Source organism: Mastigoproctus giganteus, chromosome 4, assembly GCF_048544385.1.
Source record: "Mastigoproctus giganteus isolate SK-2022 chromosome 4, ASM4854438v1, whole genome shotgun sequence".
In the NCBI taxonomy this organism is placed as follows: Eukaryota; Metazoa; Arthropoda; class Arachnida; order Uropygi; family Thelyphonidae; genus Mastigoproctus; species Mastigoproctus giganteus.
This window is the reverse complement of record NC_143578.1, coordinates 88236964-88262118: the sequence shown is the minus strand read 5'-3', so window position 1 is coordinate 88262118 and position 25155 is coordinate 88236964. Positions and strand designations below refer to the sequence as shown.

General features: G+C 37.8%; 1 protein-coding gene across 1 annotated transcript in view; it reads right to left on the bottom strand.

Moving 5' to 3' along the window:
- Positions 1-25155, bottom strand: part of LOC150086891 (dynein axonemal heavy chain 7-like) — a 1233418-nt gene that overhangs the window by 819646 nt on the left and 388617 nt on the right. Inside the window, exon 23 of the mRNA XM_090372313.1 lies at positions 18606-18791. Within this exon, the coding sequence (XP_090228439.1) occupies positions 18606-18791 (186 nt within the window). The remainder of the gene's footprint in view (positions 1-18605; positions 18792-25155) is intronic.

Sequence of the window (25155 nt, the reverse complement as noted above, 5' to 3'; positions counted from 1 at the left end):
TAGTTACCTCTTTGAGTAAATCCCACTTCAGCACACTGTGATCACTGCCACCTAGTGGTTCCTCTATCTGCAGATTCTTAATGCAAGAAGAATCACTACTGATAATCAAATCAAGAGTATTACTCCCTCTAGTTGCCTCCCTAACATGCTGATGAAGAAAACAATCATCCAATAAATCCACAAAAGCTTTGCTAGTGTGTGACTGACCAACCCACAAATTCCAGTCAATATCTGGGAAATTAAAATCCCCCATTATAAGACTCTCTGATTTACTGGCCCACTCTATTTCCCTGTACAGTTTGTTATTATACTCATCAGAGTCATTAGGCCTATAGCACACTCCTACTCTCAATTTTGATCTCCCAATGCTTATGTCACACCAAACTGACTCGACACTGCACTGTCTAGCGATGTCGACTGGCTTCACTTCCTTGGATTTTATGTGTTTCTTGACTAACAGCATAACTCCTCCTCCCTTTCTATCCTGTCTATCCTTTCTGTAGACAGTGTACTCCCCAAATTCCAGTTCTGCATTCCTTATATCTGTTTGACACCACGTCTCTGATATCTCAACAATATCTGCCTTTGATGCTTTGAGCAATACCTCAAATATATCAAATTTATTTACCAAACTCCTAGCATTGGAGTTTGGTAAATAAAGTATAAAAGCAAGTATACATGCACCTGTTCTTTTTCTTAGCTACCCTAACATAACCCATGTGTTTACTTGTACTGCAATGACTCCCAGCAGTCTCTGAAATATCTTGAATCTTGTTCTACAGCTTCTGCTCATTCCAATAGAAACAGTGCAAGAATCACTTTCACCTCTGCCAGTGGCTACTGTTAATCTATTAGTCCTTGTATCCCCCCAAGCTAGCAGTTTTCCGACCCACCTAACACTGCCTCGATAGCATCAGCAAATATTCTTACACCCTTTCTATTTAAGTGTATCCCATCCCTATAGAAGCAGTCCCTTCTGTTAACAAGTACAGACCAGGCTGAAAAAAATTCTACCCCTTGAGCCTTGCACAGTCTTTCCAGGGCCGAATTGATCAACAAGCCTCTGATCATATACTCCCTCCTATTGTGTCTGGGCAGAATTGCCGACACTTTCAAATTCAACTCTAATTCACGGCTTTTTTCAACACTGACCTGTACTTGTTAAGTAATTCTGCCAGTCTCCTACTCTTAATAGAATTAGTGCCAACGTGTACAACTATATCTCCTTTTGTGCCCTTAAAAGATGATATCCGCTCTACAACGTCATCAACCTTTGCCCCTGGCAGACATACCCTGGTCCTTGATCTTGATCTTATTATCAGCAGTGATTATTTATGCATTAAGATTTTGCAGATAAAGGAACCACTGGGTGACAGTGATCACAATGTACTGATGTGTGAATTACTTAAAGATGGAACTACCATCAAGGCTAAAGGGGAGGGCTATTGCTTTCGTAAAGGCGACTACAGGGATCTCAGATAGTTTTTAAATTCTGTACAGTGGGATCAACTGATGATGTTACCAATATTGAATTCTAAATTGGAAGCCTTCAGGGACTTAATTTTGAAGGCTACTAGGCTTTTCATTCCAACTAAGAAACTGTTCAAGATTTAGACTTAAAAGGATGTGAGATGAACTAATTAGACATGTGACAGAGAAAAAAAATGTATGGGATGCATATAAAGTATCAGGTGACACAGAAGCCTAAGGCAGATATAAACTAGTCTGTAATCAAGCCACAAAGGAGGTTAGGCTGGCAAAGGCAGATTATGAGAAATCCTTGGCAAAGGATGCAAAGAAAAAAAGCAAAGAGTTTCTTTACTTATGTGCACTCTAAAATGAAAGGGATGAATCAGATAGGACCACTTAATAGAGATCGGTTGACTACTGATGATCATGCTCAGGTATCTGATAAACTGAATGAGTATTTTGTATCTACATTCGCACATGAGGAGTTATTCAATGAGGGGAGTGCCAGAAGTTTATCAAATGCTAACACGGAGATAAGTGATTTTGTAATAACTGAGAGCAAATTGGAGGAAAAATTGTTGAAGTTAAACATAAAAAAGGCACCTGGGGTGGATGGGATCTATCCAGTTATATTAAAGGAGGCAGCAAAGGAAGTAAGCAAACCCTTAGCCATAATTATGAGAGCTTCTTTGGACTCAAGGGAGGACCCCCCCCCATGGACTAGAGGTGTGCAAATGTATCACCAATTCACAAACGGAGTTCAAAAGGTGACACAAATAACTATAGACCTGTTAGTTTAACTTGTGTTCCGGGAAAAAAAATCATAATGGAATGGAATTATTAATGGTTAAATAAGCATTGCAGGATCATCTAGACAAGACTGCAGTAACAGTTAAGACACAGCATGCGTTTGTTAAAGGGAGGTCTTGTCTGACCAATCTGATTGGATACTATGACGTGGTCACATAGAAACTGAATGACAAAAATAATTTTGATATCATATACTTGGATTTCAGGAAAGCTTTTAATACTGTTGCACATGGAAGACTGCTGTACAAATGGGAAAGATATGGCATTAAGAGTAAGTTGCTACAAGGGATAAAGGGATGGTTGAGTTGGAGAAGACACCTGCGAGGTGATCTGATTGAGGTGTATAAAGCCTTGAATGGGTTGAGCATGCTCAATCCTGATGGAATCCTTCCTCTTGCTCAGAATAAACATTTGAGAGGGCAGAAATTCAAATTGAGAAAAGACAGATGAGGATAGATGTGCGGAAGTTTGCCTTTAGCCAGCGGGTGGTTGGTTGGTGGAACAGACTTCCATCCTTTGTTGTGGAAGTTGATAGCCTAAATAAATTTAAGGCTGAGCTGGACAGGTACTTGGAACGAACGGAGGGGTGAAATGGGAGCATGTTTTTTTTTTTGGCTGATGCTACATAAGCTTGTTTCTTGCAACTTATGCCTCTACTAATGCTAAAGACAGAGAGTGGTAATCAATGGACACTGCTCTTCGGGGACAAATGTTATTAGTGGAGTTCCCCAGAGTTCAGTGTTGGGTCCATTGTTGCTTTGTTTATTTATCAATGACGTTGATGAAGGTATTTCAGGTTTAATGTCCAAGTTTGCAAAGGTTGGCAGGTTGTTAATGACAGTAAAGACAGTATGCTGCTCCAACTGGATCTAGGTAAGTTGGGCAAATGGGCTGAGAAGGGGCAACTGAAGTTTTACATTGACAAATGCAAATACTGCATATGGGTTGCAATAACTGAAGAGAAATGTACCAATTGTGTGGTACTGCACAGTGCACTCAGGGAAGTGGACAGTGAAAAAGACCTGGGGGTAATTGTGCAGTTGAATATGCAGTTCACTGAACAGTGCAGATGGGCTGCCAGGACATGTCATGCAGTCTTGTCAATATAGTATTTATATAGGAATATATACTATATATAGTATATAATCTTGTCAATATAGTATATATAGGAATTTTGCTAGCAGGGACAGGGAGGTGATTATCCCGTTATACAAGGCAATGGTCGGGCCACACCTAGAGTGCTGTGTACAGGTCTGGAGGCCTCATTTTAGGAAGGATGTAGAGTTGTAAGCATACAAGTATAAACAAAGGCAACAAGATTGGTGGGGGAACAAAGGGAGGTTCTCTCAGGTAATGCTGTCATGTTGGCAGAATTGGGCAATGAGAATGATGGGGATGATGAGGATACTACCCTTTTGACACCATACAGATTGTCTGAATATCCCATCAAAACATGCCATCAAAGGGGGAAATGTTATGGCGGGGAAGAAAGTTCAGTTGGATCAGTTTGTTCATCTCGCAGTAGGTCTCCTGCTTTAAGAAGCAATAGGAAAAAAATTAAGATCAATACTCCTGAGAATTATTTTGATGAGGAATTAAGTATAGTTTCCCTCAGCATAAATTGCTGAGGAGGCTTCCATCCTGCAGTGGGTTAATAATGGCTGCAGTTTATCTTTTTTTTTTTTTTTTATGAAAAATGTTTAGAGTGATATGGAGTTGGCTGAGGAAATTAAATTACGTCATTAAAAATTAAGATATGACACTGAAACGAGTATTGTTTCAGTGTCATATTGTTGTGTTTAAAGGGAATTAATAGCAAAAACACTATGCAGAATAGTAGAAGGTGGTATTTCAGTGACAGTCATGTGAGAGGGCGCTGAATCTCTTTAAAAGTTACAGCTGTCAGTTACAGGCTCTGCAAAAACGATAAGTGTTTGCCTTTTATTTACATGATTGTTATTTTATATTGTACTTAATACGTAGTCATATAGTTACGCAGGTTATTTTTTATTTTTAATTTAGATACAGAGTTTTTGTGGATTTTACTTACGATAGGTAAAACCGTTATTTCGTTCCATTTTTGTAGCCATTGTTTTTGGATATAGTGATAGGGAATTCAAATTTTTTAACTGAGGTAGCTAGGTAGCTCTAACGCATAATTATATAGTAATACGCTTCACTGTTTCTATTTAATAGTTTCTATTCAAATACTATTGACATTTAATTTATTGATTTTATTAATTTAAACTACCATGCCCCAGACTAGAGCAGCAAAGCAACTGGCACAAAGTGGCAGGAGTGCTGTGACTCGGGGGAGAACTGAGGGGGGCAATTCTCCAACGCATCACAGCCTAAAAAAATGTGCAACTTGTGAAATGTTTGCCGAACTCTCTGGAACGGAACATGATATTGCCATGGGGGATGTCTTTGTGTGTGCGCGATGTAAGGAGTGTAAGGAAATCAGGCGACAACTCAGCGTTGTTATGGGCCTATATGAGAGTTTGAAGGACAGGGTGGATGCCCTCGAAAGATCTAAATTGAGGGACCCATCAGGCTCTCAGCTGCCCACATCAACGCCAGAGCTTGCACTTGGTCATCACGCAACACAGCGGCAACCCCTAAGGCAGAATGCGCTGGTCCCACAGGAACTAGTAGTTGTTGGTGACTCTATTGTCAGGGAAACAGGGAACATGCTTTGTAAAAAGGATAGGTGGAACAGGACCAGGGTATGTCTGCCAGGGGCAAAGGTTGATGACGTTGTAGAGCGGATATCATCTTTCAAGGGCACAAAAGGTGATATAGTTGTACACGTTGGCACTAATGATATTAAGAGTAGGAGACCGGCGGAATTACTCAACAAGTACAGGTCACTGTTGAAAAAAAGCTGTGAAATAGGGTTGAATTTGAAAGTGTCTGCAATTCTGCCCAGACACGATAGGAGGGAGTACATGATGAGAGCCTTGTCGATCAATTCGGCCCTGGAAAGATTGTGCAAGGCTCAAGGGGTAGAATTTTTTTCAGCCTGGACTGTACTTGTTAACAGGAGAGATTGCTTCTACAGGGATGGGATACACTTAAATAGAAAGGGTGCAAGAATATTTGCTGATGCTATCGAGGCAATGTTAGGTGGGTCGGAAAACTGCTAGTTTGGGGGGATACAAAGACTAATAGTTTTACAGTAACCGCAGGCAGAGGTGAAGGTGATTCTTGCACAACTTCTATTAGAATAAGAAGCGACCTGGAGCGAGGGGTGTTGGGGGTTTCAGGGACGGATGGCAGTCATCATGGATTAGTTGGGTATATGGGATGTGTTAGGGTAACAAGGAATAGGCATAGGAGCATGTATGCTTGCATGTATACCAATGCTAGAAGTATAGTAAATAAATTTGATGAATTTGAAGTGTCGGTCAAGACATCAAAGGCGGATATTGTTGGGATAGCAGAGACGTGGTGTTACAAAGATATAAGGAATGCAGAACTGGAATTTGGGGAGTACAATGTGTACAGAAAGGATAGACAGGACAGAAAGGGAGGGGGTGTTATGCTGTTAATTAAGAAAAACATAAAATCAAAGGAAGTGCACCCAGTTAATATAGATGAACAGTGCTCTGTTGAGTCAGTTTGGTGTGAGATAAGCACTGCGAAAGGAAAAATAAGAGTAGGAGTGTGTTATAGGCCTAATGACTTGAATGAGTACAATGAACAGTTGTACAGAGAAATAGAGTGGGCCAGTAAATCAGAATGTCTTATAATGGGGGATTTTAACTTCCCAGATATTGACTGGAACTTGTGGGTTGGTCACTCACACACTAGTCAGACTTTTGTGGATTTATTGGATGATTGTTTTCTGCAGCAGCATGTTCGAGAGGCAACCAGAGAAAGTAACACTCTTGATCTGGTTATCAGCAGTGATCATTCGTGTATTAAGAATTTGCAGATAAAGGAACCACTAGGTGGCAGTGATCACAGTGTGCTGAAGTGGGATTTACTCAAAGAGGTAACTACCGTCAGGGGTAAAGGAAAGGGTTTTTGCTTCCGTAAAGGGGAGTACAGTGGTCTCAGACAGTTTTTAAATTCTGTACAGTGGGATCAACTGACGATGTTACAAACAGTAAATTCTAAGTGGGAAGCATTCAAAGAATTAATCGTGGAAGCTACTAGACTTTATATACCGATTAAGAAATATCGTTCAAGGTTTAGGCCTAAATGGTTATCAAATGAACTAATGAGACTCGTGACAGAGAAGAAAAATGCATGGGATGCATATAAATTATCAGGTGACGCAGAAGCCTGTGGCAGATATAAGCTAGTCTGTAATCAGGTCACAGAGGTTCGGCAGGCGAAGGCGGATTACGAGAAATCTTTGGCAAAAGATGATAAGAAAAACAGCAAGGATTTCTTTACTTATATAAACTCTAAAATGAAGGGGATGAATATGATTGGTCCACTTGACATCGATGGTTCGACTGTTGATGATCCTGCTCAGATAGCAAACAAACTGAATGAGTATTTTGCATCTACATTCACACGTGAGGAATTATTACAATTTGAAAATGGAAGAAGGTTATCAAATTGTAGCAGTGTGCTTAATGATTTTGTAATAACTGAGAGCAAAGTGGAGGAGAAATTGTTGAAGTTAAACACAAGAAAGGCACCTGGGGTGGATGGGATATATCCAGTTATTTTAAAGGAGGCGGCAAAGCAACTAAGCAAACCCTTAGCCATAATTATGAGAGCATCCTTGGACTCAGGGGAGGTTCCCACGGACTGGAGATGTGCAAATGTGTCCCCAATTCACAAAGGTGGATCGAAGGGTGACTCGAGTAATTACAGACCAGTTAGTTTAACTTCTGTTCCGGGTAAAATAATGGAGTCGCTGGTTAAAGATGCATTGCAGGATCATCTAGACAAGACTGCAGCAATAATTCAAACACAGCATGGGTTTGTTAAGGGAAAGTCTTGTGTGACAAATTTGATTGGTTATTATGATGTGGTCACAAAGGAACTGAATGCAAAAAATAATTTTGATATATACTTGGATTTCAGGAAAGCTTTTGACACTGTTGGCATGGAAGACTACTGTACAAATTGGAGCAGAATGGTATTAAGGGTAAAAGGATGGATAAAAGGATGGTTAAGTGGGAGAAGACAGAGGGTGGTAATCAATGGGTGTTGCTCTTCGTGGACTAATGTTATTAGTGGAGTCCCACAGGGTTCGGTGTTGGGTCCACTGTTGTTTTGTGTATTTATCAATGATATTGATGAAGGTATATCAGGCTTAATGTCGAAGTTTGCAGATGACACAAAGGTTGGCAGGGTTGTTAATGACAGTAATGGCAGTGTGCTACTGCAACAGGATCTAGATAATTTGGGCAGATGGGCTAAGAAGTGGCAACTGAAGTTCAACCTTGACAAATGCAAAGTACTGCATATGGGTAGAAGTAACCCCAGAGAAACGTACCAACTGTGTGGTACTACACTTAAGGTGGTAGAAAATGAAAAAGACCTGGGAGTAATTGTGCAGTCAGATATGAAGTTTTCTGAGCAGTGCAGACAGGCTGCTAGGGCGGGTCATGGGGTTTTGTCAATGATATATAGGAATTTTGCTAGCAGGGAAAAGGAGGTGCTTGTCCCTCTGTATAAGGCAATGGTCAGGCCACGCCTTGAGTACTGCGTACAGGTCTGGAGGCCTCATTTTAGGAAGGATGTAGATTTGCTTGAGCGTGTACAGAGAAGAGCAACACGATTGGTGAGGAGAATGAAGGGATTCTCATACCAAGAGAGGCTTAAGTTCTGCAAATTGCAGTGGCTGGAGACTAGGCACCTGCGCGGTGATCTGATTGAGGTCTATAAGGCCTTGAATGGGTTGAGCATGCTGAATTCTGATGGGATCCTTCCACTTGTTCAGATTACCAACCTACGGGGACATAAGTTCAAATTAAGAAAGGACAGATGTAGAATAGATGTGCGGAAATTTGCCTTTAGCCAGCGGGTGGTTAATTTGTGGAACAAACTTCCATCTGTCGTTGTGGAAGTTGATAGGTTAAATAAATTTAAGGAGGAACTGGACAGGCATTTGGAGGGAATGGTGTGATTTTTTATTTTTTTTTTTTGGCTGATGCTGCATAAGCTCCTACACTTGCTTTCTTGCATCATGTGCCACTACTACTACTACTACTACTACTACTACTACTATTTCAGCCAGCTGGATAGACGAAGCCATGCTGGAGCTGTTACTGACCAATGAGAGGGTACCAAGTTGGAAAGAGAAATACGGATGCAAAGCGAATCAAAAGATGCCCTAGGAAACCCAGGGCTTCAAGTAGAGACAAATTATGAAATAAATAAATAAAATACTGACCCAACCTCCTGGACTGTGCATGCTTGAACAGATCATGACCCTTCGGATCCAACTAGAAAACATAATGAAAGAATCCAGCATCCAAATAACGACTGCACTGTGTGGAGAGATAGTAGGCCTTTGGACTAAACTGGAGACAGTCTTATTGAATGTACACCTTGAGACAGAGAAAAATGCAGCAAGATTAGAGGCATATCTTAATAGTAGGGGAAACCAAATGCTACAGCGTACCCCCTACCTACCTACACCGACATGCTGAGGAATCTGGCACAAAACTTTACATCCGCCTCAAAACAACCGCTGCAGAAGACAAAGGCTGCTTCCAAAACCTTGCAGTCCTGAAGCCTGCCACAGAGGATGCTCCAAAGATGAGTGAAGAAATTAAGACCACACTTATAACCAACTTGAGTGGAGACCTTAAAACAAAATCAAATCGATTCGGAAAACTAGAAATACCGGTGTAATAACTGAAACAGAAACCAAGGGAGACTCAGCCTACATACTGAATAATACAAGAATCAAATCACTAGAACTGGTAGCTGAGACACTAAGAAAGTGAGGAAGGACTCTTGATCATCATTTATGATGATGACAAAGAATTCACACCAGACAAACTTGAGGAAGAGCTCTTCCACAGGAATTTACACAATCATATCCCAGACCATGAAGCAGAAATGCTAGTCTTTCCAAAATATAAGAGGAAAACTACAAGTGGAAATTCCATAAACTGGATTGTAGAGCTTGCCTCATCAGCATGGCCAGTAATTAGTAACCAAAATAGGATATACATACAATGGGGAAGACACCGCTTCAGACAGCATGTGGCGGTCACCAAATGTTTTAAGTGTTTCCGTTTTGGCCAGACTGTGCACTTGATTTTATTATCTGTTTCTACATGTGGCAATTGTTCCGAAGAAGGGCACAACTTCAACAACCCAAATAAGTCTACAGTGCCTGTCTGCATCAACTGTAAGGCCCAGCAGATTCAGAATAATCACTCGATCAGGGACAGTAAGTGTCCTGTCTATCTAAAATTTAAGAGTATACACCAAATCAGAACCGATTATGGGGACACTGCCTAAAAAGTTAATTTTAGGCAATGTCCCCATAAAAGAGAGACAGAGAGTTAAAATTTTTCCAAATAAATGCACAGAGGGCTCGTGCAGTGGTGGATAAGAATAGAGGCACATGAGGAGAATTGTGACATGATAATGTTGCAAGAACCCTATACCCATAACAAAAAGGTAAGGGGATACCCCTCCCCTTGCATATAAGATAATACAAAAGGAGGGTGACACCCCCTGGTCTGTCGTCATGGTGCAAAACTCAAATGCCACTGTTATGAGGATAGACCATCTCTGCATGGCCTGGGCCATGTGTGCGCATCTGATCACCCTCTTGGGGGAGCTCTATGCCATTTCACTTTACTGCAGACCAGGAGATGACATTATGCCAGTGACTAGATACCTCCAAACAGCTCAGCTGGAACTCCCAACCAAGAAGATTGTAATTTGTGCTGACCTAAACTACCACTCTCAGTTATGGCACAGTGACATGGATGATTGTGGTGAGACTCACAACAGCCGACACATGGAGGAATTTTGGCAAACTCAAACCTTGATATTACCCTTGTACTAGATCCCTAGCTGGCTACCTACTTGATTGGAAAGTTCAAGAGGTGTGGACAACCTCTGACCACAAGGTGATTACCTTTGAGATGAAATACTCTATTTTGTGCACCCAAATTCAAAGAAAGCTTGTGCATAGATATGCTTTAATAAAGCAGACTGGGTGCTATTCTGTGAAGCGCTGGTAGCCCATGCAAGCAGACTTCAACTGGAAGACCCAAGTCAGATAGGAGCTGATCAGCATCAATGCAAAATCTCAAATCTGATTATGGACACATGTAATGCAGCAGTTAGGAAGAACCCTATGTCACTGTCCCTTGGTGGTGCCTGGAGTTGCAGATGCTTAGCCGTGGGGTCAATCACAAAAGGAAGATATTCCAAAGTGGCCTGAAGGACCTGGCCTGAGGCAGAGGTCAAGGTGCTCCGGCAACAATATAGACGAGTGTGAAATGAATTCACTGATCTCATTCGGAAGAGAAAGAAGAAATCTTGGGAATACCTCGTTTTCACAATGGGCAACGTGAATCCCTGGGTGGTCTACAAAGTGACTACAAACAAACTCCGCAAGGTGAAGTAATCCTAACAACTAAATTGGCAGACAGCACAATAACAACAACCTGGCAAAGCACAATAAATAATATCCTCGACTCTATTTTCAAGCAGTTCCAAGTTCAGCTCTGCCACGAAAATGAAGCATACTCAACTCAATAGACCAAACCTCCCTTCACTCTGAAAGAACTGACTCTTCCAACAGCCAAGGTTAGAAACCGCAAGACACGTGGACTGGACTTAATAGAGCACAAAATAATAAAGAAATAAAAAAAAATGGTAGAATACATCCCAGATCACACACTAAAACTGTTTGACCACTGCCTATACATCAGCCACTTCCCATATGCCTGGAAAGAAGCCAATTATGCCTCATCCTGAAAAACCCAAACAAGCCACAGGACCAGCCAAACTCATACAGGCCCATAGCACTTCTTTCAGTCTTTTAGTAAACTTTCTGAGCACCTATTGCATAACAGAATAGTTGCCCACTATAACAATGCAAGCCTACAATCACCAAACCAATATGGATTTATGGATGCACTGGAGAGCATCATCTCTGCTGCTAGAAACTACACCAAAAAATATTTCCCGATGACCTCAATCGATTTTGCCAGGGCATTTGACTCACTTTGGTGGCCAAGCGTCCTCGGCAGACTCCGTACAGCCATCCTGCCACAAAACCTCTACTATTGCATCAAGGATACTATCTCTCACAAAGAAGTATAACAGTAAAAGCACCATACAGCTTGTTGGTTTCCCAACAAGTCCACAGAGGATGCCCCAGGGTTCAGTTCTGGAAACTGTCCTATGGAATATAGTACTAGACAGCTTTCTAACCATGAACCTACAAGATGCTTCCCAGGCATATGCAGATGATCTGGTCCTTACTCTGGTAGCAGACTTCAGATAACAATTAGAAAACATTGCAAACAGGACTCTTGTCACTCTACAGGAATGCGCTGATCGTAACTACCTACAGATCTTATCTGCAAAAACAAAAATCCCAACTATTGAAAGGGATGCTCCATCCCCCATAAGGCAACCACAAATAAAGATACAGAACAGGACTATCTGATTGTGCTCAGAACTTAAATATCTTAGCATTATACTGAATAAAAATCTCTCCTTTGCTCTGCACCTAACCCACCTTACAAAGAAAATTCACAACTATGCTGCACTAGAAATGCAACTGTGAAATAAATAAAATTTCACAACGAGATTGGAGACTGAAAAAGAGTGCTCTCTCTTTCTTTACTGCAGAGCTGTCTTTGTGCCCATTATCAGCTATGGATCCAGAGTCTGGTTCCACAAAGCTATCATGGCTGTAAACAGGCAGAAACTAGAAACAATGCAACGTGCCATCCTTCTTACCATTACAAGGGCCTGTTGCACTGTCAGCACCCATGCTCTGCAGGTGCTAACTGGTGTACTTCCGATGGACTTGAAAGGGGTCAGACATGGGCTGCTGCACAGTCTTTCCAAGGAGAGATCCACCACATTCCTTGGATTTACAACTGATCCTGCCAACAATACCAAGGCAGAGAAAATGCGGCTCACACAACACTTAATGCAGACTTTGCAGTCAAGATGGACTGATTCTACTAAAGGAAATATCACTAAAAAATTTCGCGAAGGTAAAGAAAGACAACATGAGAACGATGAGAAATGTCGGATAACTTACGCGGAAAATTTGTTTCCCGATAGTGCTGCTTGCTCGGTAAACAGACGATAGCTGTTATCGGTCTGGAGCAGAAGTCGATAACGATATATTGATTGACAGATAGGCGTGGCAAATGATGTGCTGATTGGAGCATGAACACAAAACATGATAAAATCAGTTTAGTAGTACTCAGAAGCACTAATGGTCACTTGCCTCAATGGTAACTTGCCCTAATCGTACATGCCCTAATGAATGCTTTCCATAATGGTGAAAAAAGGTCAGGTTACTTCCACTTGAATCTCATGGGAGCTTGAACCCCTCCTGAAGTGGAGGGGGTAACCTAACCTTTTTTCTTTAGAATCATGGGTGGACTAGCACATAAACTGTTTATTAACATTAACAAAATATTAATTTTTTATTACTGTACTTTTATTTTTAAAGACAATCATGCAGATACACACATATCATAACATCAATCAACACCTCAATAGCTATTCACTATATATATATATATATATATATATATATAGTGAATTCTTTATTAAGATTTCTTTATAAAGAATTCTTTATAAAGAATCTTTATATATATATATATATATAAAGATTCTTTATATATATATATATATATATAAAGAATCTTTCTTTCTTTTCCTATTATTTCCTAACCTAATGTTTAAGGTTAGGTCACGAAATATAAGGAAACCTTTTCTATTATTTCCTAGCCTACCATTTAAGTTAAGGTTTTGAAATATAACTAAAAATAAAGAAACCTTTTCCTTTTTTCGTAACCAAACCTAAATAAAAAATATAGTAAAACACTCGTGAACTCCAAAAATCTGTTTTTAAAAATGAGAAAAAAACAATGAAGAACATAAAAATGAACGGAATGAAACTTTTATTAATTTAGTTTTCATCAAAATATCAACCAACGTTTTATTTTCCTCACAAATTTCTTCCATATTTAAAAGATTCATCACTACTATTACCTGTTTACCATTCATCACATAACTATTATGCACCATTCTTTACTCATAAATACACATTATAATGCCAACCAATGACTACACAGTAGCTTGTTGTCTGTCGCACCTATCACCACCAATCATTTCATCGTTTGCCACGCCTACCTGTCAATCAATATATCGTTTGTTTGTTATTTGGTTTTTAGGAGCATTAGCAACTAAGGCCATATTGCTCCAGGGATATGTGGTGGTCATTCTCTGACCTTTCTGCATCCTCCATATTTGGTGGTCACAGGATCAAATCCTGGTCTAATCAAGAAGCGTGTGCTGTGCACTGCTGCTCCTGCCCACCTGGCTACAGAGATGCCCCATTAAAGAAGTAACACTAGACAGGCATGTAGTTACTTCAATCAGATTATGGAATTTTTAAGGGTCGAACTTGTCTAACCAACTTGACTGGATACTATGTTGCAGTAACAAAGGCACTGGATGCAAAAAAATAAATCTGATATATTCTTGAATTTCTGGAGATTGTGATACTGTTGGACACAAAAGACTGCTGTACAAATTGGAGCAGTGAGACATTCAGGGAAAGTTACTGCTATGGATAAAGGATGGTTGAGTGAGAGAAGACAGAAGTTTGAAGTATTGGTTAACTATAAGGAACTATTGCTTAGTTTTTAAGGAAGAGATAATCTCTTCCTTAAAGAGAATATTAGGGTTGGACTCTAATATGAGTCCAACTCTGAAAAGGAAAGATAAAAGAGCAACAATGAAAAAAGAGGAATTCAGATTCTGAACAAGGGATTAGTTTTGGCAGAAAAAGAACCAACATCACATAAGGAGCACATCAGTTCTGAATAATCAAAATCCTTTTATAAGTCATTAGTAAAATATATTCATGTTTCTTTTTTCTAATCTGAACAAAGAATTTTGCATATTTTTACTTAATATCATGCCAACCTTTGATAAACCGAACAGAGATCACTAATTATCTGCTGCTGAGACTATGCTGGAGTGAATTAATTTTTTTTTTTGAGAGCTGGACCTTTCTTTATTGCTTAAAAATTATTACTTTTTTGTAACTTTTAATTTATATTTAGTAGTGTAATGATTATCATCTCTCTGATTAAGATGGTGAATTTTTGCATTACTTGGCCTTTGAAGTTTAAAAAACCTGAACTTTTGCCACCGCTGTGTTAGATTAATACAAGAATGTTCAAATTCTGCCATCATTGTTATAGTAATAATCAGTATCAGAAGTTATAGTAATAATCAGTATCAGAAGTTATAGTAATAATCAGTATCAGAAGTTATAGTAATAATCAGTATCAGAAGTTATAGTAATAATCAGTATCAGAAGTTATAGTAATAATCAGTATCAGAAGTGTTTTTGTTAGACCTATAAACTACAAATTTATAGTAATAAAACTTTTTTTAAAACATAACCTTATCGTGTAGTATGTAACGTAATATAAAACTATGTAGTTGTAATAAAGTAACTTAGAATGCTGTAAAATAGTGTAGTGTTAATCTTTTCGAAATCTCTTAGTTTCAAAATTTGTTTTTATATTAACTTTAGGCTAAAATCATGCTTCAGAACTAGAGCAGCAAAGCAAAAGGCTCAATATAAGAGGAATTCTTTGGTTTGGGGAGAAGGTTCTGAGGGCAGTTCTCCCATGAAACAGGATTATTTTATATGTGCTAATTGTGTCCTCTGAAAAAGCTACCTTTGGCAGGACATGATATAGCCATAGGGGATGCCTTTGTATGTGTTATTGCAAAGAGCATAAAGAGATTAAGATGAAATTCGGCATTCTATAGAGATTATATGAGGGCTTGAAGAAGAGAGTTGAGGGCCTCAAAGGATTAAAGCAGTGAGTCCCATCAAGCACTCAGATGGCCACCCCTACACTTCAGCCCATACCCCAGCATTAGACAATACAACAACGTCTGCTGCAACAGAGATGCTTGGTGATTTGATTGTCAGGAGAATGAGAAACATATTGTCCAAAAAAAGGATAAGTGGAATAGGAAAAGTCTAGGTCAGCCAGGGGCTAAAGCTGATGACACTGTAGAGCAGCTATCATTTTAAGGGCAAAAAAAGTGATGTTATACATGTTGATACTAATAATATTAAGAGTAGGGGATCTGAGAATTTAATTAACAAGCACAGGGCAATATCGAGAAAGAATCACAAGTTATAATTGAAACTGAGTGTCAATATTTCTGCTCAGATACGTTAGGAGGGAGTAGATGATGACAGCCTTGTTAATCAGTTCGGCCTTGGAGACACTCTACAAGGCTCTTGGGGTAGAATATTTCTCAGCGTGGTCTGTGCTCATTAACATGAGAGATTGATTCTACAGGGATCGAATACACTTAAATAAAATGGGTGCAAGAATATTTGCTGATGCTATCAAGGCAGTGTTAGGTGGATCAGAAACTGCAGGGGTGATACACAGACTAACAGTAATAACAGAGGTGAAAGTGATTCTTGTATTGCTTCTATTGGAAAAAGCAGCAGCCTGGAAAATAAGGTGTTTGGAATTTCAAGACCTGATGGGGGACCTCATGGAATAAGCAAATATGTGGGTTATGTTGGGTAACTAAGAGTTAAAACAGTTGCATGTATCTTTGCATGTTGATGTGGGGATATCCGGGCCATTCTCATGTCTCTGATATCCCCACACAGTATTTCCCATATTCAGTGTGTATACAGAGAAAACAGACAAGACAGAAGGGGGGGGGGGGTTATGCTCTTAATTAAGAAGAACATAAAATCAAGTGCATTCAGTGGACATGGGCAGCTAGTGCAATGTTGAGTCAGTTTGGTGTGACATAGGCACTGGGAAAACAAAAAAGAGAGTAGGACTCTTTTATAGGCCTAATAATTGTTATGAGTAATGAAAAACCATATAGACACAGAGTGGGTCAGTAATCCCTTGCCTCACCTCAATTCTATCAGTTCACATCCTGTTGTGGAAGGGAGTTGTCACTCATTTTTGCAATTGTTAAACTGTTATGTTTAAATTGTAATTATTTATAAAAAATTCTGTTTTAATAGTTAATATGTAAAAGTTTAAAGAATATTACCCAATTCTTATTCTTAATATAACATTTTTTTCAACCTTTGCTGTCCAGCATTATTTCTACTGTTTTCCCATTCCAGTCCAGCTCAAATAAAATGAATACCGAATATGAGCCCTTCAAAAATTATTTATTTTTGAGCTTACATGTGTTATTATATAAAACTGATTGGAAAAACATTATAGAAATATTTTAGCCATTTTAAATATTTATTATTTACATGATTTTAATGTGCGGTATTTCTTGAAACATTCACCAGGATGCAATCCCGGTTTTCTGGGGCAAGCCTCACTACACTAAATTGTTTCTTTTCTTTTGCCCACCCTTAAACAAAAGTAGTAGTTCTGCTATTTTAATTTTAGTGTAAAATCGTCAGTGAACAAATGAAATCCACTACCCATAACACTTTTTAGGAAGTTTTTGGATGAGATGATGCATAATCCCTGATGTGAACATCAAGTCTGACCTTATCAAGCTGTCAGCAGTAATCTCGCCAAACTACTGTACAATAGCTGAGATGTAACCTGTTTCTGAGTCAGCTGAAACAAATACCTAAAGAACCCACTTTGTTGGCTTTTGAGGGTATTACATATGAATGAAATTCTATCCTTAAAACCAATAGTACTTTCATCTAATGCAATATTTCTGCCTGGAACAAAATGTTCAACAATTTTTTTTATCAAGATAGCCAACACTATTCTTCACTTTCGATTCCCACCTTTGAATTATTTTTGTCTGCACTCTTTTGTTGGTCAGCAAAGGTACAACAACAAAAATATCTGCAGAAATCTCTCCTTTATCTGTCCATTCTTCAGACCAGTATTCCTTTATATCAGTTTTTTATTTCACACCAAAAAACCTTTTGGAAACCTAGTTGAACCATATGGAACAACCATAAAGTAGCTTACTTGAAAGAGTTTCCTTGGCATAATTACTTGTTTCATTCAAAATTTTTTCAAACTAAGAATTGGTAAAATCAGATGAAAATATTCAAGTTCAGTTTTTGGATACTTGAATTACTCAAACAAAAATCACAGTTCAAAACAGTAAACGGAAAATGTTTGAATGAAACATCATTTACCTCTAATTTTCCACATTAGCATTAGTTGACAGGTCACTATCAATTTCTTCATCACTACTACAAGTGATGCTACATCACTGCTAAAATAACATTATTATCACTATCGGACAAAAGTAAATTAAATTCTGAATTGACAAGTTCCAAGTTTCTCAAATTCTGAATTGGAAAGTTATAATAGTTTCTCAATTTCTCCATCAGAGAGGCTTTTACAAGTATGGCATTGACATCTCGTCAATGGCATTGACATCTCATCATGACACTGATGAGATGTCAGTGCCAGGACTAAATACTTTGTTTCTGGCAGAGAGTAAATATAGAGCGAACAAAAAAAAAAAAAAATTAAGAAAAATTACAACCATCAGCTGTTACCAAATGAATGTAAACATTTAATTAGTTCAAATTATTTATTAGAGTTATTATTTATTTATGAGGTATAAATAAAAGGCAGTTAAATAATTATGCCAAAAGAATAGGAAAACAAGCTGTATAATTGGCAAAACAGAAAGGCACACTTGATGTGACAAAGGACCACAAAGGTTAAAAATTTTCTTGATCATTGAATATTTAAATAAAAATCCATTTTGCCAAATTTAATCCTATTGTTTACCTCACAAAATTCATTGTAAAAACTTGAAATTAGGAATGTTTGATCTGAAAACTATATCTTTTAGCTATGGTTCAATTATGATAAAAATTCTTTGTTGTTTTGTATTAAATAGTCATGTCTAGTTTTAGAGAGATAGTTCTTTGTATGAAACCTTAAATACATTTATCTCATTTGTGTAGAATTACCTCCTTATTGGCTGGTGACAAGTTTGCACAGTTATTTATTCTTAGAAATGAAAATTCCGGTTAATTGCAATTAAACAAATTAGAAATCCACACTTTATAAGTTTTCATTAGCTTCATGATCTTTAAGCACTATACAGGATTGCCTATAAATTAATATTATTCCAATTTTTTTAACTTTCTTTTTCCATTATAAACTTACTTTACAATTTTTTCGGACAAATATTCCACATGCTGGAATAAACCAAAAACATAAATCATGGATGAGCTCTTCATTCCCTTGCTTCCATGTGTCTGGTATTAATTTTATCCATGATGTCACTATGGGTTCCCAACCTAAGGAGGATGGCTCTGTATAAATCATACCACATCGGCTTACTGTAGCAGGCTAAAAAAGAATATATTATTTTCATGAAATGCTTTGACATTTAAAAAGATAAAAACAAGTTTTCCTGTTTTATAGTTTTATTTTACTTGTGACTGCAAAAGAATAAGAATCTTTTTGATACATTAATTTTGGAGGAAGATTTTTTTTTTTTGAGACCTTCAATGTTTAGCATTTTATAATGTTTCAGTTATAAAACAGAAAATCATTTGCTTCTAAACAAGCAATAATGAATCACAATAGTAGCACAGGAAAGGTATACAAATCATGTATGAGATTAAGAAATGGAACAGACTATTCATATGACAATACATAAAAGCTTTAATACAAAGTAGAGGTTTTATATTAAATTTTAACAACATTAAAACCAGAAAAAAGTGCAGAAAGATAATTACTGCTGTTGATAGGGTTAAAGGTAATACAAGGTGCTATTTTTTCCTATGAACATCATCATCCCTATACCAAACAAAAAATAATTCCTCCAAGTCTCCCTTTTCTTTTATTTAGTTTTTTCAGATCGTAGTTTAAACCAAACATTTATGAATCCACTCAGATTGTTCATCATGTTTTAATTTATTCTATCATTTGGTTTAAATTAACAGTACAGAGGTACATCCGTAGCTGAGTGGTCAGGAGCGGGAGTGCAGTAGCACATGCTCTTTGAGTAGACCGGGGTTCAAGCCCCTGACTGCTGAATACGGTCGATCTGCCAACCCGCACTGGACCAGCATGGCAGATTATGGTCCATTTCCCTCAGCATGAATTGTTGAGGAGGCTTCCATCCTGCAGTGGGTTGATAATGGCTGCACTTTATTTTTTAACAGTTATAATTGTTTGAGTTATTTAAGTTCAATCACTGTTTATTACAATTTTTTAATTTTGAGTTGCATATTTGCATGTTTTTTTGGTGCCTCTGTAGCCAGGTGGGCAGGAGCAGCAGTGCGTAACACACGCTTCTTGATTAGACAGGGATTGGAACCCGTGACCACCAAATACAGCGGATGCGGAAAGGTCAGGGAATAACCACTGCATATCCGCGGAGCAATATGGCCTTAGTTGCTAATGCTCCTAAAAACAAAATAACAACAACAACGGCATGTTCTTTTGGATATGCTGATTGAAGGAGGTTGCATCTAAATTCGCATTTTCTCTTTTATGTTTCCTTATTTATTCCACAGATGGCAGTAGCGATGGCATATTTTAGGTTTGTTATGGCATTTGCCCAAGGTAGTAGTAGTAGTAATAGTGGCATGTGGTGCAATAAAGCAAGTGTATGAGCTTATGCAGCATCATCAAAAAAAAAAAAAAAATTCACAAAAGCATGCCCTTTAAATGTTTGTCCAGTTCCTCCTTAAATTTATTTAACCTATCAACTTCCACAATGACAGATGGAAGTTTGTTCTAGCAATTAACCACCCTCTGGCTAAATGCAAATTTCCACACATCTATTCTGCATCTGTCTTTTCTTAATTTGAATTTATGCCTACTAGGTTCGTAATCTGAACAATTGAAAGAATCCCATCAGAATTCAGCATGCTCAACACATTCAAGGCCTTATACACCTCAATCAGATTACCTTGCAGGTGCCCAGTCTCCAGCCACTGCAATTTATAGAACGTAAGCCTCTCTTGGTAAGAGGATCCCTTCATTCCCCTCACCAATCTTGTTGCCCTTCTCTGTACATGCTCAAGCAAATATACATCCTTCCTAAAATGAGGCCTCCAGACTTGTACGCAGTACTGAAGGTGTGGCCTGACCATTGACTTATACAGAGGGACAATGACCTCCTTTTCTCTGCAAGCAAAATTCCTGTATATCATTGACAATACCCCATGACCTGCCCTGGCAGCCTGTCTGCATTGCTCAGAAAACTTCATATCTGACTGCACAATTAATCCCAGGTCTTTTTCATTTTCTGCCACCTTAAGTGTAGTACCACACAGTTGGTACGTTCCTTTGGGGTTACTTCTACACATATGAAGTACTTTGCATTTACCATTTTATACTTCAGTTGCCACTTCTCAGCCCATCTTCCCAAATTTTCTAGATCCTGTTGCAGTAGAACACTATCATTAACAACCCTGCCAACCTTTGTATCATCTGCAAACTTTGACACTAAGCCTGATATACCTTCATCAATATCATTGATAAATATACAAAACAACAGAGCACCCAACACCGAACCCTGTGGAAGTCCACTAATAACATTAGTCCACGAAGGGCAGCGCCCATTGATTACCACCCTCTGTCTTCTCCCACTCAACCATCCTTTTATCCATCGTAGCAACTTACCCTTAACACTATTCTGCTCCAATTTGTGCAGTAGTCGTCCCTGTGCAACAGTGTCAAAAGCTTTCCTAAAATCCAAGTATATATCAAAATTATTTTTTGCATCCAATTCCTTTGTAGCCACATCATAATATCCAATCATATTTGTCAGACAAGACTTTCCCTTAACAAACCCATGCTGTGTCTGAATTATTACAGCAGTCTTGTCTAGATGATCCTCTAATGCATCTTTAACCAGTGACTCCATTATTTTACCTGGAACAGAAGTTAAACTAACTGGTCTGTAATTACTCGTGTCACCCTTCGATCCCCCTTTGTGAATTGGGCATACATTTGCACATCTCCGGTCCGTGGGGGACCTCCCCTGAGTCCAAGGATGCTCTCATAATTATGGCTAAGGGTTTGCATACTTCCCTTGCTGCCTCCTTTAATATAACTGGACAGATTCCATTCACCTCCGGTGCTTTTCTTAAGTTTAACTTCAACAATCTCTCCTCCACTTTGCTCTCAGTTATTACAAAATCATTAAGCACACTGCTACAATTTGATAACCTTCTGGCATTTTCAATCCTTAATAATTCCTAATGTGTGAATGTAGATGCAAAATACTCATTCAGTTTGTTTGCTATCTGAGCAGGATCATCAACAGTCGAACCATCAATATCAAGTGGACGAATGAGATTCATCCCCTTGCTTTTAGAGTTTATATAAGTAAAAAAATCCTTGCTGTTTTTTTTAGCATCCTTTGCCAAAGATTTATCATAATCTGCCTTTGCCTGCCTAACCACCTTTGTGACTTGATTACAGACTAGCTTATATCTGCCATAGGTAATTGCAGGATGATTATCCTCTTCATTAGCATACTAGAAATACAATTTCTAGTATGCTAATTTTAACTTGTTTCAAACACTGTCTGTTTTATCAATTCTTTTTTATCTTTAGGTGAAGAAAGTTGTGCAAGACTGCAATATCTGAACCTTTTCATTTCTAATAAATATTTCTGATTTGAACCTTATTGAAAACTGCTGGAGTGTTATGGAGCAGAAAATTACTGTTAAAAGCCAGCAAGCAAGACAACATTGCAAGAAATCATTATTCACATCTGGTATACCATGAACTAAGCAGTGATTATATCAAGAATCTGATATAATGCTACTCTATGCCAGAAAGGTACAAAATGGTAATTAAAGCTAACGGTGGGCCAACAAAATAGTAGTGGAAAATAGTATCTGTTATACAAGACCTAACGGTACCACAACTGTATTTGTTTGCTGCTGGTATATTTTTTCCATCTTATTACATAATGTTAATTTAAAACATTGGTCACAATGAAAAGGCAGTCATGGGGACTGGAGTCTAATCAATATGTCTAATTAGTTTTCTCTTTAATTTATTTTCTCCTCAATAAAATGCATAATCATTTTACATCAGTGTATAACAAATATGAGGCTACAGGGACAATCATCTAAACTGTAACATTTGTTTTGGGAGAAAATTTACAGCAATGCAAAACTAGGTTTTCTATACAGTTTTGCAAGAGTGTAATCAATAATATCATTAATGTTTTTATTATGTACATAAACTATAAATTTATAGCAATACAAATGTGATTTTATAATGTAATTGTATTGCTATTGTTGTAGGGTTCAGACACATCAGTGGCTTTGTAACCCACATTGCATCATATATACTGTCTGTAAGTTGTGTGTGTGTGTGTGTTCTGTGGTCTATTTGTCAGTTTCATCAAAGAAAAACCATGCTACCCTTGCATAAGACTGACTAAGCCATATTGCAAAAAAAGGTCCATAAAAATTCTTTGCTTCATTGACAGGATTCGAACTCAGGTCTTTACCACCTGATGTAAAAAGAATGCTGATTATGTCAATTGTGTTACCTGTGAGGGCAACTGTACTATGCAACTGTATTGTGTAGTACATAATAATCTAAAATAGTGTAGGTTTTTCTGCTGTCAAATAAGAATTAGGGTTAGCATTATTATTTTCACATCTCTTAGTTTCGTGTGTTGCATTTAAATTACATTTAGACTAAAATTATACTTCAATCTAGAGCAGAATTATGTCCCATCTCTGTCGAGATGGGGCATAATGATCAGCCTATTTTTGGTTTATTTTGTTTTATTTTATTGTAGTGGTTAACACCTCTGTTGGTGATATTTCACATAAATTTGGACCTGGTACCCATCAGAGGGAGTACCGCTATATTTCTATTTAATTGGCTTCCAAAATTCAATGAATTATTATTCTTTCATTTAGATTTTCAAAATTATTTTAGAGTTTCTACTGCAATATTTTTACTCTTGTTACCCTTCTCTTCCCCCCCCCCCCCCCCGGTTTGATTTAGTTTAATTTTGATTATTTTCACTCTTGTCTTACCATACTGCTGGCCTTATTTTATTTTAACTCTTATTCTTATTTATATGATTATATTTCAAGCATCATGTAGAGGAATATGTTTTTTGCTGCCTCTGATGTATGCTGTACTATTTTATTTTATTATGAAAAATTCCGTTTCCAACTATTTTAAACACTATTCAAATATATATATATACATATATATATATATATATACAGTGATGAGCTATAGTGGGCTCGTGAGAGCCCATTGTTATTTTTTTTTTGAAAATTTGCTAGCCCATTGTTGAGACTATCATTTATTTTACAAATTAAATCCTGAAATCAATTACTGAGTATCCAGAGCCGAAACTACGGTGGGGTAGGGGGGGGCATTCCCAGCAATTTAATGGCACAATCGATCAGTTATGTATTTCAAAATTACTTCATTTTTGATTTAATTACAGCCCAACCTCTATTTAACGAATTTCTTTATAGCAAATTTTTTTGATTCCCCTTGGTAATTACATTTAAAATAGTTTCCATTGAAGGAAGAAAATTCCCATATAACAAACAGATTAGGAGAGAACTTTGTATGCATTGTTCTCATTTCTGGCCTTTAGGAAATTTAAGTAATTAGAAAGCACGAATTAAGGTTGAAAAGGATTACTGTTTCACAATATTAGTGATGTCCATAAAATCTGAACAGTCACATACCAAGAAGTCACGCTAGTCAATATGCTTTCCATAGCCAGTCAGAGGATTAAGAAGATTCCCAACACAGATAATAGCCTCTGGTCAACCTGAGTTGTGATTCCCCTTTACTCCGACAAAATTGGACATATGCATCATACCCATCTCTACTTGTTATTGGAAGAAAGCCCATCTCAGTGCTCGTCCTGTAACAGTCAGTTTATCGTTCGCCATTTGCTTGATTTGCTTGATTGTCCCTTATTTTCAAACATCTCGTCAAACACTTTTCAATCAGTTTCCAGGCTTAACATATCACATGATTTATCTCATATCCTAGGAAACGATGCAAATATTGAAGAACTTTTAATATACTTAAAATGTATTGGCCTATACAAAAGTATATAATTTAATAACTATAAGGAGAGGGTCATGCAATTAAACAATGAATAGACACAATTTGGCCTCAGTAGCCCTTGTGTCTTTAAAACGAATAAAAACAACTCCGACAAATGGGCATATGTTCTTCGGAGAAGTGAGTGATCCATGCCTTCCAGTAAATTTCTCCTGTCTATGTTTACTTGGTCACAGAAGCTGAATATCCATGTGATTGTGAAATTTTGCACTGTATTCAAAGAACTAGTGACAGTAGCAAAGTGGAGGGGGAGAGGGGATTGAGGCAACTAAAACATTATATAAACTTTACGAAGGCGAAATGTTGACAGATTTTGAAACTTTGTTGAGCCTTTCACTGTGTAGAAAATGTTCTAAAATATAATGGCATACAGGCAATAATTAAAAAAAAAAAAAAACTGCATCACCAATCTCCAAAAAACTAGCATGAATTAAGGATGATTGCTAAAGAACTTGATGTGGAAACTATAAAGTTGGTCATGTGTTCGGGCCATGATGAGCAGCTTGTAGCTTGCGGACGGCAATTGCGGGTTGGAGGAATTATCCCGCTTTGTGCAACCATTTTGAATCAGAAGTTAAATACTCCGGATTATTAAATCGACTTTTAAATTTGGAATTTCTTA